At 36.1% G+C, this 15,131-nt stretch overlaps 1 protein-coding gene across 1 annotated transcript in view; it reads right to left on the minus strand.

The window, feature by feature from the left end:
• Window positions 1–15,131, minus strand: part of SECISBP2L (SECIS binding protein 2 like) — a 62,539-nt gene that overhangs the window by 29,429 nt on the left and 17,979 nt on the right. Inside the window, exons 8-14 of the mRNA XM_068551212.1 lie at window positions 10,065–10,199; window positions 8,517–8,597; window positions 7,806–7,973; window positions 7,519–7,660; window positions 3,997–4,166; window positions 3,098–3,230; window positions 1,258–1,420 (exon numbers count right to left, since the gene is read on the minus strand). Coding sequence (XP_068407313.1) covers window positions 1,258–1,420; window positions 3,098–3,230; window positions 3,997–4,166; window positions 7,519–7,660; window positions 7,806–7,973; window positions 8,517–8,597; window positions 10,065–10,199 — 992 coding nt within the window. The remainder of the gene's footprint in view (window positions 1–1,257; window positions 1,421–3,097; window positions 3,231–3,996; window positions 4,167–7,518; window positions 7,661–7,805; window positions 7,974–8,516; window positions 8,598–10,064; window positions 10,200–15,131) is intronic.

Genomic DNA, 15,131 nt, shown 5'->3' on the forward strand with positions numbered 1-15,131 from the left:
AACTTAATTTCAAAGGTAAAATTAATTCATCTACACAAATGTTTACATTCTAAAATCCTTCACAGCAATAACTGTCAGTTCAAGGTTATTCACAGAGGGGCATTTTCAAACTTAGAAATATATGCTTAAAAACAAATAGGTTTGGGCTTCCCTGGTGGCGCAGTGGTTGAGAATCTGCCTGCCAATGCAGGCAACACGGGTTCGAGCCCTGGTCTGGGAAGATCCCACATGCCGCGGAGCAACTGGGCCCGTGAGCCACAATTACTGAGCCTGCGCATCTGGAGCTTGTGCTCCGCAACAAGAGAGGCCGCGACGGTGAGAGGCCCGCGCACCGCGATGAAGAGTGGCCCCCACTCGCCACAACTAGAGAAAGCCCTCACACAGAAATGAAGACCCAACACAGCCAAAAATAAAATAAATAAATAAATAAATAAATAAATAAGCTTTAAAAAAAAAAATAGGTTTATGTAACAGGTTCACTACATGTAGTAGGATCTTAGAAACTTGTTATTAATTGGTTAGAGAGGTTTTTTTTTGAAGGGCCCATAATATAAACAAAAAAGCAAAAGCATTTGGAGAGGAAAAATGTCACAGTATGACATTTTATATAATACATAAGCTGTAAGAGGCCAAATTTCATGGGTGTAAACACTAGCTGATATAAAAAGAATGTATTTACTGTCAAATCACTTTTACATGAACACTGACAGCTGACGGAAGGCAAATACTTTCCATATAATAAAACCCGGGGCTTTCCTGGTGGCGCAGTGGTTGAGAGTCTGCCTGCCAATGCAGCGGACACGGGTTCGAGCCCTGGTCTGGGAGGATCCCACATGCCGCGGAACAGCTGGGCCCGTGAGCCACAATTACTGAGCCTGCGCGTCTGGAGCCTGTGCTCCGCAACAAGAGAGGCCGCGATAGTGAGAGGCCCGCGCACCGCGATGAAGAGTGGCCCCCGCTTGCCGCAACTGGATAGAGCCCTTGCACAGAAACGAAGACCCAACACAGCCATTAATTAATTAATTAATTAATTAATTAAAAAAAAAAAAACTAGCTGTTTATCCTCAAGCAACCGCTCTCTTTAAAAAAAATAAAAATAAAAAAATAAAACCCGTTGTTACACAAAATCTGAAAGAACTTAAAGATCTTTGGTATTCTGTCTGTTCAACCCACCAAGAAAAAAATGACAATATTATATTCAGAACTACAGTCAAGATACTTAAACTATTCAACCTCAATAATGAGACTAAAACTTACTCTCTAAATCTTTTGCTGTGGATTTTGGTTATTGTCGAAGATGCCATTGGACTGCCTATCCCAGAACTAGCCGGAGAGCCTTGTGACACAGGTGTCATACAGTACGGAGAGTTCTGACTTGCTGGAGAGAGGGATGCATCGCTGGGCATGCTCAGTCCAGCATCTGTGGAGACGTGGGGTGAGGGAAAATAATTTAGAAATTTTGAATGCTGAAAAGCTCTATACTAATCAACATAATTTAGAATGGCAGTTATCTTTTGTTATCACTTCCAAATTCTCCAGAAGCTACCAAGTTGGGCATTGTTCGTATCACAAACATTTCTCATATACTACAAAAATCAAATTTTCCTATTATGTCTTAAAATATACTCTGAAAAACATCAAGCATAGCCTACAAGTCTCCACAGAAGAGTTGCAAGAAGGCCAAGTTATCTAAAACATGTATTCCCAGGGGATCTAAATTGAAGAACAAAAGACGTATCCGCTTCTGCACTCTTTCCAGATCACATTACCCATCTCCTTCATCTCTATTTTTCCACCTATTTCTTAGAAATAAATTTTTTAACTGTCTAAAAATTCCCATTGCTGCTGGCAACGATGAATTCTACCTCACTCATTCTCTCCACACCCCAGCTTCTCTTTCATTTGGTCTTTGCTCCTGTGCTCAGGCAGCCACGTTTGCAGATGCCACCTCTTGACTCAACTGCCACCTTTAGTCACTGCTTCTTTTCTGAACGGCTCTAAAACTCAGGAAAGGAGTTAGCATTTGTCCAGTCCATTAATTTGCAAAGTTACACATATATCTTATCTCTCTACTGGATTGTAAGCTTTTTGTAACAGGGCCAGTCCACTATGTATCTTTATGACATTTCCTGACCTTCCCATCCGTACCCCACTTACTAAAGTACGTATGATGGATGTTGAACACACACTTGTTGAAGGAATACATAAACAGATACACCTAAATACAAAGGCAATGATACTTAATTGAGAGTAAAGGGGGAACACCGCTACTAAATCTATGTGTAAATCAGATTTAAATGTTTTGCCAAAAGTTGAAGAATAAATACCAGTAGAAATAGGGACCTAGTCAGGTTTCTCTTAAAATCTTCCTTCCACAGTAGTATAAATTTTAGAAGGCATCTGCAGTTTTGCTGAGGTCCCAACTGGAATCATGTGCTGGCACCCACTGTATGGGACTGAATCTTACTGACCAACTGGCCTCTGCACTACAACAAGCTTTGCAATTATTCCACAAAAGCAAGGAAGAAAATCAACAAAAGCAATTCAATAAAATATACAGGTGACCCTCGTACAACATGGGGATTTAAACCTCATATAATTTATAGTCCGCCCTCTGTATCGCAGTTCCTCCACCATCTGTGGATTCAACCAACCATGCCTGAGTAGCACTGCAGTATTTACTATTGAAAAATATCTGTGTACAAGTGGACCTGTGCAGTTCAAACCTGCCTTGTTCAAGGGTCAACTGTAGTCCTGCAAAGAAAGTCAATTGTGTTCTAGATATAAAAGAAGGCAAGATGAAAGGAACTGTGACAGTTACAGAGGATGCACTGGTAAGATCATAATTATGAGGGTTTACAACAAATTCAGGAGTTAAGCTTCAAAAATGCCATAGACCTACTATGTAACACCTGCCTCCCCGCCTTTTAAATATCTCCCTACAGAAGCATCTTCAAAAGAAACCACTCTCAAAAATTAAAAAATTTAGATAAAATATGGAGCATATTTAGGAGAATAACTAGTGATGTGTTGTTACCTACTAATTAAAATACTTCGGACCATTTTATGAGAAGAAGGGGGAAAGAGGTGATCTTACCTTCTTGGGAAACAATCTCCTGCGGCAAATCATCAATAAAATCTAAGTGCATTTCTATTGGTTCCTCAGATCCCAAAAGATTGTGGTCCACAGTTAAACGGCCCTTCTTTTCCTCTCTTTCTTTCAAAATAACCTAAAAGTCATTACCAGTCTTTAATTACTAATTACTCTTTAAGTATGTACTGAATGATTAAAATGGTCACTATTACATAGGAATAGTAGTGTTCACTTAAAAAATGGACGTAAGGATTTTGGTTGGCTATGTAGAAACTGACTGGCAAAAAGGTAAATGTCATTTTAGGCACTGTAGTTGAAGGAAGTACTATATCCAAAATAAAGGACGGCAATATAATACTACAGCTATCAAACCACATCTGCTTCAGTCTTTAAATCCTAGTAGACAAACTAGGGTTTCCCCCAAAATGGATAAAATAAAACCTTTGGAAACCAGGTCACATAGTTACGTTAGATTTATTTGGTCATAGATCATCTCATTCGCTCCTCCTAATAACAATACTGAGTTAAACAGAGCAGATATTATACCCAACTTATAGATAAAGAAGATGAGGATAAGAAAGGTTTGCTAAAACTACACAATAAGTACTGAAGTTAGTACTAGAATCCCAGGCTTCTGATACCTAGGGTCTAAAGTTTTTGGATACCTAAATGTTTAACGTTTTTTTTTAAACTGATAGAACTGATTCCCCAGGGCCTTGGTCAACACAGAAAAATAGTCATGATGCTGAGATCCCCAACCTTAAATTAACTAGTCATCATAAAGAGGCATGTCTAAGAACTTTTCACAATAATCTGTTGGCCAAAACGCCACAACTACTTTTGCAAAACGATTTAAACCCTTTTTTATACTGTAAAATAAATATCCCCAGGTTTTGGTTTACCTTTTTAAGTGCTGTGGGCCGTTTAAGTTTTGCAATTTCCTTTTCTTTTCCTTTTTTTGCTTTAGAGGAAGTAATGTCCAAAGAATTAAAGGATGTCAAACAGGGCTGACCTTTGGTTAAGGGTTTTCTGTTAGTAGAGTCTTTAGTGTGAAAAGAAGCTGCAGTGACAACTAAAAACAAACAAGAACATTAGTTTTACTACTATGGCCAACTCCACATATTTTCAACATTTCTAATAATAAACCTATAAGAACAACAACATCCTCTTCTTGTGGAAAACAGACGTCATATAGCAGGAGCAGTATATGGCCGTGCAGTGTCCCTCAGATACAGCTCCAAAGAACCATTCTACCTCTAGAATTTCAAAACCCTGCACCTCTCCTTATTCCTAATGAATCTAAAACTGACCCTTACATAAGATAAGTAGTCTATCACTCCTCTCCTCATTTCAGCCTGTCATTAAAGAATGATACTCCCCTCTCAGCTGCACTCTCAGTACTATTCAGCAATTCTTTTATGCCTGATTGATCGTTACCCTCATTCTCCCGTGGATACCACCCATCCTTCAGCAGACCTAGCCTCTAATCTCAATTCTCTCTCACTCTAGCAGAAAAGCTTTCCTGCTACTTCCTTGAGAAGATGCTTTCCAATATAAACTTCTAAGCCACCTGAGAGGAGGCAGCAGGCATCCTTACTCCCACCGAAGGCTTACCAACCACCTCTTCTCATAATCCCATCTCAGGATTAATTCCTCAAGGATTTTGCTCTATTACTTTCCCCTTGCATCTTTCAAGTTCCTCCTTGACTTGACCCCTGACTCTTTTCCCTAACTCCCCAAAAGAAGTTCAAAATCTCCTCTATATAGAAGGAAGAAAAAACAGGCAAACTAACAAAACCTCTCCCTTGATGGGCTTCTAAGAAACCATCATTCCCCTTTCCTTCCTCATTACTTCCCAAATCATTATAATCTGGCCTCTGCCCTACCCACTCTCTTGAAACTGCTATTGCCAAGATCACATAAAACCTTGCAACTGCCAAATCTAACTCTGATTCTTTGCTCTATTCTAGTTTTTTTCAGCATTTGTTACCAAAGACCACATCCTCTTCCTCAAAATTCTATCCTCACCTTTTGTGACATTACGTTCTATTTTTCTCACTCTTTCTCAAACCTGTTTTTCTGGTTCTTCTTCCTTCTGTCTTTTAACTCTGAGCATTCTACAAGGCTTTATCCCTGAACATCTTTTTCCTAATTTTTCTTTCCCCTGACAATCTTATATATTTCCACAGCTACAACAATCATCTCTATTTGAAATTCACTGACCTGTAACCTGAACTGCACATACCTAACTCTGCGTTAAATAGGAACCACCAGGATCTCCCTAACTAGCATTTCAAATACAACAGGGCCAGAGTCTGTTCTTCCCGAGAAAATTCTTCTTCCGTGATCCTTAACCTGTTTGGTATCATCATATACCTAACCCCCACCACAGTCCTCCAAGACAGAGAGTTTGGAGTCATCTTTGACCTGTTTCCACATTCCATCAATTAAAAAACCCTATTAATTCCTTAAAATCCTTTTACATCTCTGCCATAGTCCCGTCCCTCTTTTGGACTTCCCAAGAAAGCTGATTTCTTTGTAATCAACACTTCCCAATTTAAACATTGGTGATAGATTAGAGGTTAATCTCACTTCTATCTGTCAAGAATCTTACTCCCCCTTTAAAGCCCAGTCCAAATGCTATCATATATGAAGGCATTTGTAACATACATCCCTGTTGACATAAATCACTCTTTCTTCTATAAGTTCATAAAACTTTGCTGGTATCTTTCCTAAGGCACTGCTTTTTATTAGTTATGTGGGCACGTCTTTCTCTCAGACTAGATTATAAACTCCTTGACCACAGGTATATCTTAATCATATCTGTAATTCCACAGTTCTTGACACCACACTTTGCACGTAGATACTTACATCTGTATACATTAATGTGCTAAACAAATCAAAGTTGTAATAATAAGCCACTTGAAGTTATCACAGGCTAACAATCTCTTTCCCAAAATAACTGGCTAACCTTTATTGCGTGAATGTAACCCAGACGCTCTTCTAAGCATTTTACATGTATCATCTCATTCAATCCTCAAAACAATCCAGAAGCAGGTACTGTATTATCTCCATTTTAATGTAAGGAAACTGAAGCACAGGAAGATTAAATAACTCGCCAAGGAAAAACATGGAAGAACAGGATTCAAGACGCAGTGCAACTCCAAAGCCCCTGCGTGCAGCCACTAGACCACACTGCCTCTGGAACACTGCTAACTCTCAGTTCCACTCCCTAGAGTCCTCTACTCTTAGTGAGATGTTACTGCCACTTTCCTCATCTCAACAGCATGCAACTCTAAAGCTTAGTATGCACTCAATATTATTTTTACTAACAGTTAATCAAAGCTAACGTTCATACCGGATGGTAACTAGCTATAGGTTTAAACATTTTGCACACATGATTAAAGTTATAAACTGTTACTTATATTTTTGTTTAAAAACAGTAGACCCTTTACATAGGAGCAGAGGAAAGAGAAAATTCCATTCTTCCTCTCAACATCAGTGCTTTTTGTTGGTGCCTTTCCCTTTCCTTTATCTTATTCCTCATCCTCTAAAAACAAAGACTATGAAAAGAAATGAGGGAGCATGTCAAAGGTGCTGAGCTCTAACTCTTGACGAGGTTTGTTAAAATATAAATTACTGTTTCAGCAGAAAGCCAGCTCATTTTCTCTCTCCCTCCCCTCCTCGCCCTCCCTCCCCCCACTTCTCTCCCTCTCTGTCCCTCCCTGTCTCCCTTTCTCTCTCTCTCTCTCTCACACATACACACAAAATTTGATTAAAACGCCTATGTTTCCCATTTGGTTTTAAATTGGATAATTTAACAGTTATAGAGCCAAATTACTTGTGATTCTTATTGATACCTTTGAAGAAGAGAAAAATTTGGTTGGTTCATAACATATACCAACCGACATTTGAACAGAGACCTGGAGGACCTGATGGGACAAACTATACTGATGCCTGAGGGAAAAGAGTTCCAGGTAAAGGAAAGAGCAAGCACAAGGACACTGAGCTTGGAGCATGTTGGATGTGTCTGTGGAACAGCAAGGGGGCTGTTCTAACGTGGCTAGAGCAGTGAGTGCCAGAGGAGAATGCTGATGAGGGCAAAAAGGTAACAGGATCAGCTAAGATATGACTTAGGACCCTGGCTTTGCTCCAAGTGAGATGACGAGCTACTAGAGGATTTTGAACTTATATTTGAAAAAGAGTGCTCCTTTTAAGATAGACTGGGGGTTAGGGGGAATAAAAGGTAGGTAATAGTTAGGAGGCTACTACACTGTAGTTTGACGAGGGCTACTAGGGTTGCAGGAGAGAAGCTGCTGAGTAATCAGACTCTGGATTTTTGTAGGTATATATAATTTAGATTAACAATTTCCAAAATACATTACCAAAGCCAAATAGCAAATTGCTAGGATTAATGATATCACCTGTATATGACAGAGGTCTGGTATTAGTAATTTGCCGCGCTTTCATGGCTTGTTGTTGTTTTTCCAGAGCTGCTAACATGTCCCCCAAATCTAGTTGCACAGGTGTTTTATTCTTTTTCCCAGCTGCCTTTGATAAAGCTTCCTGCAAAGTAAACATGAAAACATTTATTTTTCATTTTAGTATGAAAATGTGACAATTTAAGATAATTATATTTGTCACTCTTCCATCCATCCCCCAAAACCTACCAAATAAACTATCATATTTGTTCATAAAAATGAATACATACCTGTAGTTTTTTTTGCTCCATACTTATTTCTGAATATTCTTGAGCTGTGGCAAGGGCTGCTGCTAAAGCTTTCTTCTTTTGACTTTTTGCACGTTTAGGAACTGAGGTTGTAATGGGAATTGGTGTCTGAACTATATTGATTGGTGAGTTCTCAGGTAAATCATCCAACTGTGATAACCAGAGAAAAACATTTGTTAGTGATTCCATAAAAGTCTAATCGTAAGGAAAGACAATCTAGAATGTGAGATGTTCTACAGTATAACTGGACTAGACTCTTCAAAAGATTCAATTACATAAAGAGCAGAGTGAGATGGTGGGATCATTCTAGACTGGGAGACTGGAAAATAATAGAGACAAAACAGCAAAATGCAATAGGTGATAATTGTCTGGATCCTGGACTGAAAACAAAATAACTCCAAGGTAAAGTTTTGCAACAACTGGGGAAATTTTAGCATGGACTATATGTTTTATGATGTCATTTAATTAATGGTATTTCCTTGTCTGTAATGGAACTATGGATTTCAAAGGACAGTGTCTCTGTTCTGGCTATGCTGAAAAGAAATACTGAAGATCAGTACTAAATACAGTGCTTCTTCTATACCATGCTGCCCTACAAGTCTTTATACTTAGCTGTAATATTTCTTTTCAACATTGCCATAGCTCCAAAGATGTTCAAATATTTTGCTTATCTTTTTTAAAAGAGTCACTTACTACTTTTGAAGAAAGTTTCTGTTGAATATTCTCATCTTTAGCACTTCCATTCTCATTTAGTTCTCGAAATCCATCTTCATCCTGAAATAGTTCCACATTTTAAGTAAAAACAGAGCTCAAAGCAATAAACTCTTAAGAACAACATTTATAATGCTTAAGAGTAATGAAATGATAGGGAAGTAATTTTTTAACTCAATATTAAACTATTTAAAGTCAGTCTTAAAAAGGAAATCTCATTTCTCACATGCTAAAACATAGCTAATTTAATTATTCAAGGATGGGGATACATCCACACGTGTCCATCCTTTGGATTTCTGCATCTACTATTCCATTTTTATTAATAATTCTATCCTAAGGTGGGTAAGTAAATAAAAAGAAATTCAAAAAGGATTTTATCACATTTCACATAATTTTGAAAAGATTTTAAACAAATGGCTTAATATGAATTTCATTAATATATTCCCTGTCCCATTACTACATACACCAGTCAATAAAATTAAAAGTTAAAAAATAAAAATAAATTCCCTATTCAAAGTAATTTCTTAACCAATATCCTCCTTTACACCGAAATTTATATCTATTATTTTTAACTAAATATAAGTATGGAACCAATCATATGATTAAGTGCAAATAAAAAATCTGCCACATGTACTGTTCTTGATACACTACTTGAGCTGTACCCTCAAGTCCTTTAGGTCAATTACTAAGCTTATCTAACATATTATTCATCTGAAGCCTCTGGCCTCAAGCATATTTAAACTCCATCTATTAACTCATTTTATAGAAACTACATAACAAAAATGAGTTACCTGGGATGTTGTTCACCATCTTGACACAATCAAATTCTACTCATTCTTTAAAACCTATTCCAAATGTTATCCCTATCCTGCCTCAAACCCAGAGGTACTTATTTCTCCTTTCAACTTCAACCACACCCGAGAAGTATCAGGTGTGTACATGTCTACATTCCTCTATTACACAGCAACCTCCCTAAGGGTAGTGTGCTTATTCACCTTAATGTATCATGCAGAGCACCTAACTTTAAACATACAACAGCCCTCCAATGAGCACCAGTTAGATGAATAAATAATAGAAACATTGCAATTAGAATATAAACTGTCTGCCTATTAGAAAAAGTAAAATAGCCTTTTATCTTCCTTCTTCAAGACTCCCCTGGCTAGCAGCACAAATTAACTAGATTGAACTATTCAAATTTGAAAAACTTAACAAATAGATTCAACAAAGATAATGAAAGTTAGGGAGAAAGTTTCAAACTAGGTGAAGTCCACATAAAATTAAGTTCTACCTCCATATGTTACCTCAAAATGAATACTCATGACAAAAACTTATAAAAATAAACATTAATAAAGTTAATGTTAGACTAACTATATATAACCAAGACAAAAATGACAAGACAAATACATCTAAGTAACTTACAATCTACTTGCAGTCACATGTTAAGACATAAAAAGTACTTATCATAATGTAAGAAAAATTTATTTCTTAATGGCAACATTTGCTATAACAATACACAGTTTGAAAAAATACCTCAAAATATAAAGACTCGGAATTTGGGTCGCCTCTATGACACTGACTGGGGTTTAACTGCTTATTATCTTGTCTCTTTTGCAAATTCTGTCTTCTTTCTGAGGAAGTACTATGTCCTCGGCATCTGAATCCAACCTAAATAAACCCCAGAGGGGGGAGAATATATTACTTTTAAGTAAAATGTTTTATTGAAGTATAACATACAGAAATGCACCCCAAAGTATACAGCACAATGAATTTTCATAAAGTGCATAACTTATTACAAAAGGTTACAACTTTTGACAAATAAGGTCATTATAATGAAAATACAAAAATGTGATAATTAGTGCATGTTACTTTTTTCGCTTGTGCATGAACGTTTATATCAACTTTATTTGTAATTCCAAAAACTGGAAACAACCCAGATGTCCTTCATTGGGAGAGTAAACTCACTGTGGTATATATGCATCCTATAAAACAGCAGTCAGTCACGAAAAGGAACAAACTACTGATATACCCAATAATCTGTATGAATCTCCAAAAAACGATGCAAGTGAAAAAAGCCAATCCTAAAAAGACTGTATGAGTTCATTTATACAACATTCTTGAAATGACAAAACCATAAAAAGGGGGAACAGATTAGTGGATTCTAGGGGTTAAGGAGAGGCTGGTGGGGAAGGGAAGGAAGTTTGGCTATAAAAGGGCAACATGAGGGATCCTTGCAGTAATGGATCTGTTTTGAATCGACTATATTGATGTCAGTATCAGCGTTGTGATACTGCACTACAGGTTTGCAAGATGTTATTACCATTGGGAGAAACTGAGTATTACCTTTCTATAAAGCTATCGTAGGTCTTTTAATATCTGTAGTTTTATTGTTTTTTAGTTCCTAGGAAACATTAAAAATTTTAAATCTTGTTTATAAGAAAACAGATTTAAAAGAATAAAACTGTCAATCACATAAACTATTATTATCCTATTGACCCATTTGCAAAATGTTCAACTGTCATAAAAGCAAGAAAAAAACACATTAAGCACTTTAAGAATCTTAAGACAATCAAGTTCCCTCTCTTAAGTACCTAATGCAACTTAGATGAAATGCCTCTGAACCAGGACACCTAGAGAAGATGTGAAAAGTATGATCTTCTTTACCAGTTACCCAAGAATTCTAACCATATACAGAACTTGAAGCAGACCTGGACTGAAGGTGCTTAGGCTTTGGATTATTAAATCAAAAATATGCACACAAAGACCTAGAAGCACCTAGCAATTCCCATGCTAAGCAACTGGTCTAAAAAGGCTTGCTGGTAAGAAACAGATTTTTTTTTTTTTTTTTTTTTTAAGAAACAATTTTAATACTCTCTTGGGAAGTAGGCTGTATGGCAGAACTATAGGCCAGAGGATAGTCATATAGTAAATGTAATCTTCCTTAGAATATGCACAATGGGGCTACTTCCTATAACCTATAAGCATCTGTTAGGAAACTTGATAATTTGCCAGGTACCCAACAGTTCCTTGGTTTTAAATATTTACCTCATTTTAAAATAAACTCATGAACATGGATAGAGAGATAGACAGAGGAATACATATGTGATGAAGCAAATTTCTGTAAAATCTTCGATAGCATCAAGCTAGTAGCTATATGAATGGTCTCTATAAAATTACTTAAACGTTAAGGTCTGTTTAAAAATTTTCATAATAAAATATTTTTTAAATTGGCTCATGAAAAGCAGCTCATACAAGGATGCTAAAACAAGTGCAATTTACAATGTCTAGGTACTAAAGAAACAACTGAATTCACATAAATTATTAACACTGAAATGAAAACTAATAATCAAGCCCCAATATTGGGATGAACAGAAGCAAGAGAATAATTCTTAAGTACAACTCTTCATTTCTTTGTACAGTCACTATCACAAACAAATAAATGTAAACCTGCCCTCCAAACAGCATTACAATTGTATCAAAATGTAAGCCCTGTTGTAAACCAGACTTAGTATATATGCATTAATGTTGTTACAAACATAAAAACAATTTTTTAAAAAAATAAATGCAACTTGATTCTTGTACTTGGAGACATAAAGTTCCAGGATTAAGTTAAAACCCCCAAACTAATGGTCCCAACAAAGTTCATGAGGACCAAATATGCAAGTATTTCAATTACCTCCTGGAATGAACTAATAACCCCCCCTTTTTAAAAAAATTCTTCTAAGAAAAAAGAGTTTTGTTGCTAGAAAGTGGGCATACAGAACAAAGCAGAAACTACAGCTACAACTACATACTAAGATTCTTAAATGACTAGCACAAAATCAGTATCTAAAGATTCAGGTGTTTATATTCCACTTACATAACAAAAAAGAAAAAATACTAGGAATTGACAAATGAGGGATATGTACAAATTTATTTTCAGAAAATTATACAATACTTCTGAAGAACACAAAAAGGTAACTCAAAAATAAGAAGACAGGGGACTTCCCTGGTGGTCCAGTGGTTAAGACTCCTCGCTTCCAATGCAAGGGGCCTGGGTTCAATCCCTGGTCAGGGAACTAAGATCCTGCAGGCCGCATGGCATGGCCAAAAAATTAAAGAAAAAAGAAAAAATAGGAAGACTTTTTTTTTCTAGAAAGATGCCATATCATAAGGCAATCCATTCTCCCTAAGTTGATAGATTAGTTTAAAAACCAATGGAACAAAACAGAAAATCTAGAAACAAATTTCAATATATATGGAAATTTCACATGTGATAAAGGTGGTTATCTCAAATAGGTGAAGTAATGGACTTGTCAATAGATGGTGCTGGGAGATTTAGGTAGCCACTTGAAAAATACAAAATAGGACCCACATCTCGCAACATCCACCAAGACAAACTCTAAACGGAATAAAGATTTAAATGTAAAAAAACACAAAAGCATAAACACATTGGAGGAAAACAGGCAAATTCCTTTATAAAAATAAACTTCTTAATGCTATTTAAAACAAACTTGTATATGGCAATAATAATAAGCAAAGTCAAAAATAAAAATGAAAATCTAGCAAAATATTTGCAACTCATATTACAGACTACCGGCTCCCAGAAATTAAAAAAATTTGCTAAGAGCTTGATCAAATTGATTTAAAAATGTACAAAAACAGGGAATTCTCTGGCGGCCCAGTGGTTAGGACTCCGCACTTCCACTGCAGGGGGCTTGTGTTCAACCCCTGGTCGGGGAACGAGGCTCCCGCAAGGCACACGGCCCAAGAAAAATAAAAATAAACATTTCTAAATTAAAAAAAAATTTTTAATGTACAAAAACAGAGAAATAGATCAAGATACAAAAAATGGTCAAAGAATATGGCAAGTTCACAGAAAAGTACAAACGGCCCTTAAACATATGGAAAGATACTCAACTACTTTAATACACTATTTCTCCCTCACTGGCACAAATCCAAAATCTTGAAAACACATGATTACTGAGGCTACTTGGAAATAAGCACTCTCCACATTATTGTTGAGAATGTAAACTGGTACAATCTGGTGTTATTTACCAAATAACAGAAATGACTTTATCTTTTCACTCAGCAATACCTTACCTAGGAATTTAGTCTACTGCTATACACACAGATGTCTAATTAGTACTGCAGCACGTCTATTAACAGCAATAGTTTACAAATAATTCAAGTGTCCAATGACAGGACTTCAGAAATTAACAAGGATATATCCATACAACATTAGGAGTTGTTAAAAAAAAAAAAAAACTCTGGGAAAATACACAGATATAGGGAAGATAAGAAGACAAGTGGAGACAGGGTAAAAATGAGATTGTTCATTGTATAACCTTTTTCATATATTTTATTTTTCAACCTATTCACAAAATAAAGCCATTTTTAAAAACTTAAGTTTTTACATTCTGTCCTTCATTTACAATTAAGGCTACATCACAGTATAGAAAAAATATGCTGTTTCAAATGTTAAAACACTGGTAAAAACATTAAAAATCACTACATTGTACAGTAGTTAAAACAGCATGGTACAGGTGCAAAAATCTGATAAATGGAACAAAAAAGCCCAGAAACAGGACCCAAGACATAAGAAATTAGCAAATGACTAAAAGGGCAGCACAAATCAGAAAAAATAATGGATTACAATGTTAAGACAACTGGTTAACTACTGTGAAAATCGACCTCATTATGTTGTACCATGCATCAAAAAAAAACCTCAGATAAAAAAGTTTTGAAAACATTACCCTGTAAAAAAGAAGCAGAAAATACAAGTGGATATTTACTAGATTTCTAAAAGACTTTTTAAGCCTAAAAACAATCAGAAATTGCAAAGGGGAAAAATATTTTGACTTAAAAGAAAAAAAAGATTCTGCATATCAAAAATCAAGCTACACACTTAAGAAAAGTATAACAAAGCCTCAGAAGTAGAAAAGAAAACACACACATTGTTCAACATCTGGCTCCAGTTCTTTGGAATGAAGGGAGACAAAATAAACAAACGTTTATGCGTTTCTAAAATTGAAAGTTTTGTGTTTTTCACCATTCCGCATCAGTTTTGAGGCAGAGATAAAATGTTTTTCTGTATCAGTATTATTTCCTCTCTAGTGGGCTACTGATATCAAAAGTACCAGTAATGAGACTGCAAACTTGGCAGGTCTAGCAGTTACGATTTCAACATAAAATTTCAGTCCTTAACCAAACATTCCGTAGATTTTGTTTATCTAATCTATACGAACAGTTCTTGTTTTAGCTCTTTTGTTTTTAATCAAATAAAGCTAGACTGCCTCACAAGCCTGCCACAAACAACAATGACTCATTTTTGCAATAACCATAGGGAAGAGGGCATTATTCTACTTGTTTTCCCTACAGCCTAATTAACATTAGGGTACGTCTGAAGTACTTCATTTCAGGGAAGCAAAGGCACACCGGCAAGTATTTGGTTTATTCAATCCATTAGTAACCTACTCTTACTTCAGTTCATCCAGATCTATTCATATGGTAACTTTAATTCCTTAACTAGATTTAAGGAATCCAGGAACCGTATCTAAAAATTAAAAAGGAAAAACACTGACCAATCAACACCTCCCTGATTTCACAACCAACCAATGC

The sequence above is a fragment of the Eschrichtius robustus genome, chromosome 1 (genome assembly GCF_028021215.1).
Source record: "Eschrichtius robustus isolate mEscRob2 chromosome 1, mEscRob2.pri, whole genome shotgun sequence".
In the NCBI taxonomy this organism is placed as follows: domain Eukaryota; kingdom Metazoa; phylum Chordata; class Mammalia; order Artiodactyla; family Eschrichtiidae; genus Eschrichtius; species Eschrichtius robustus.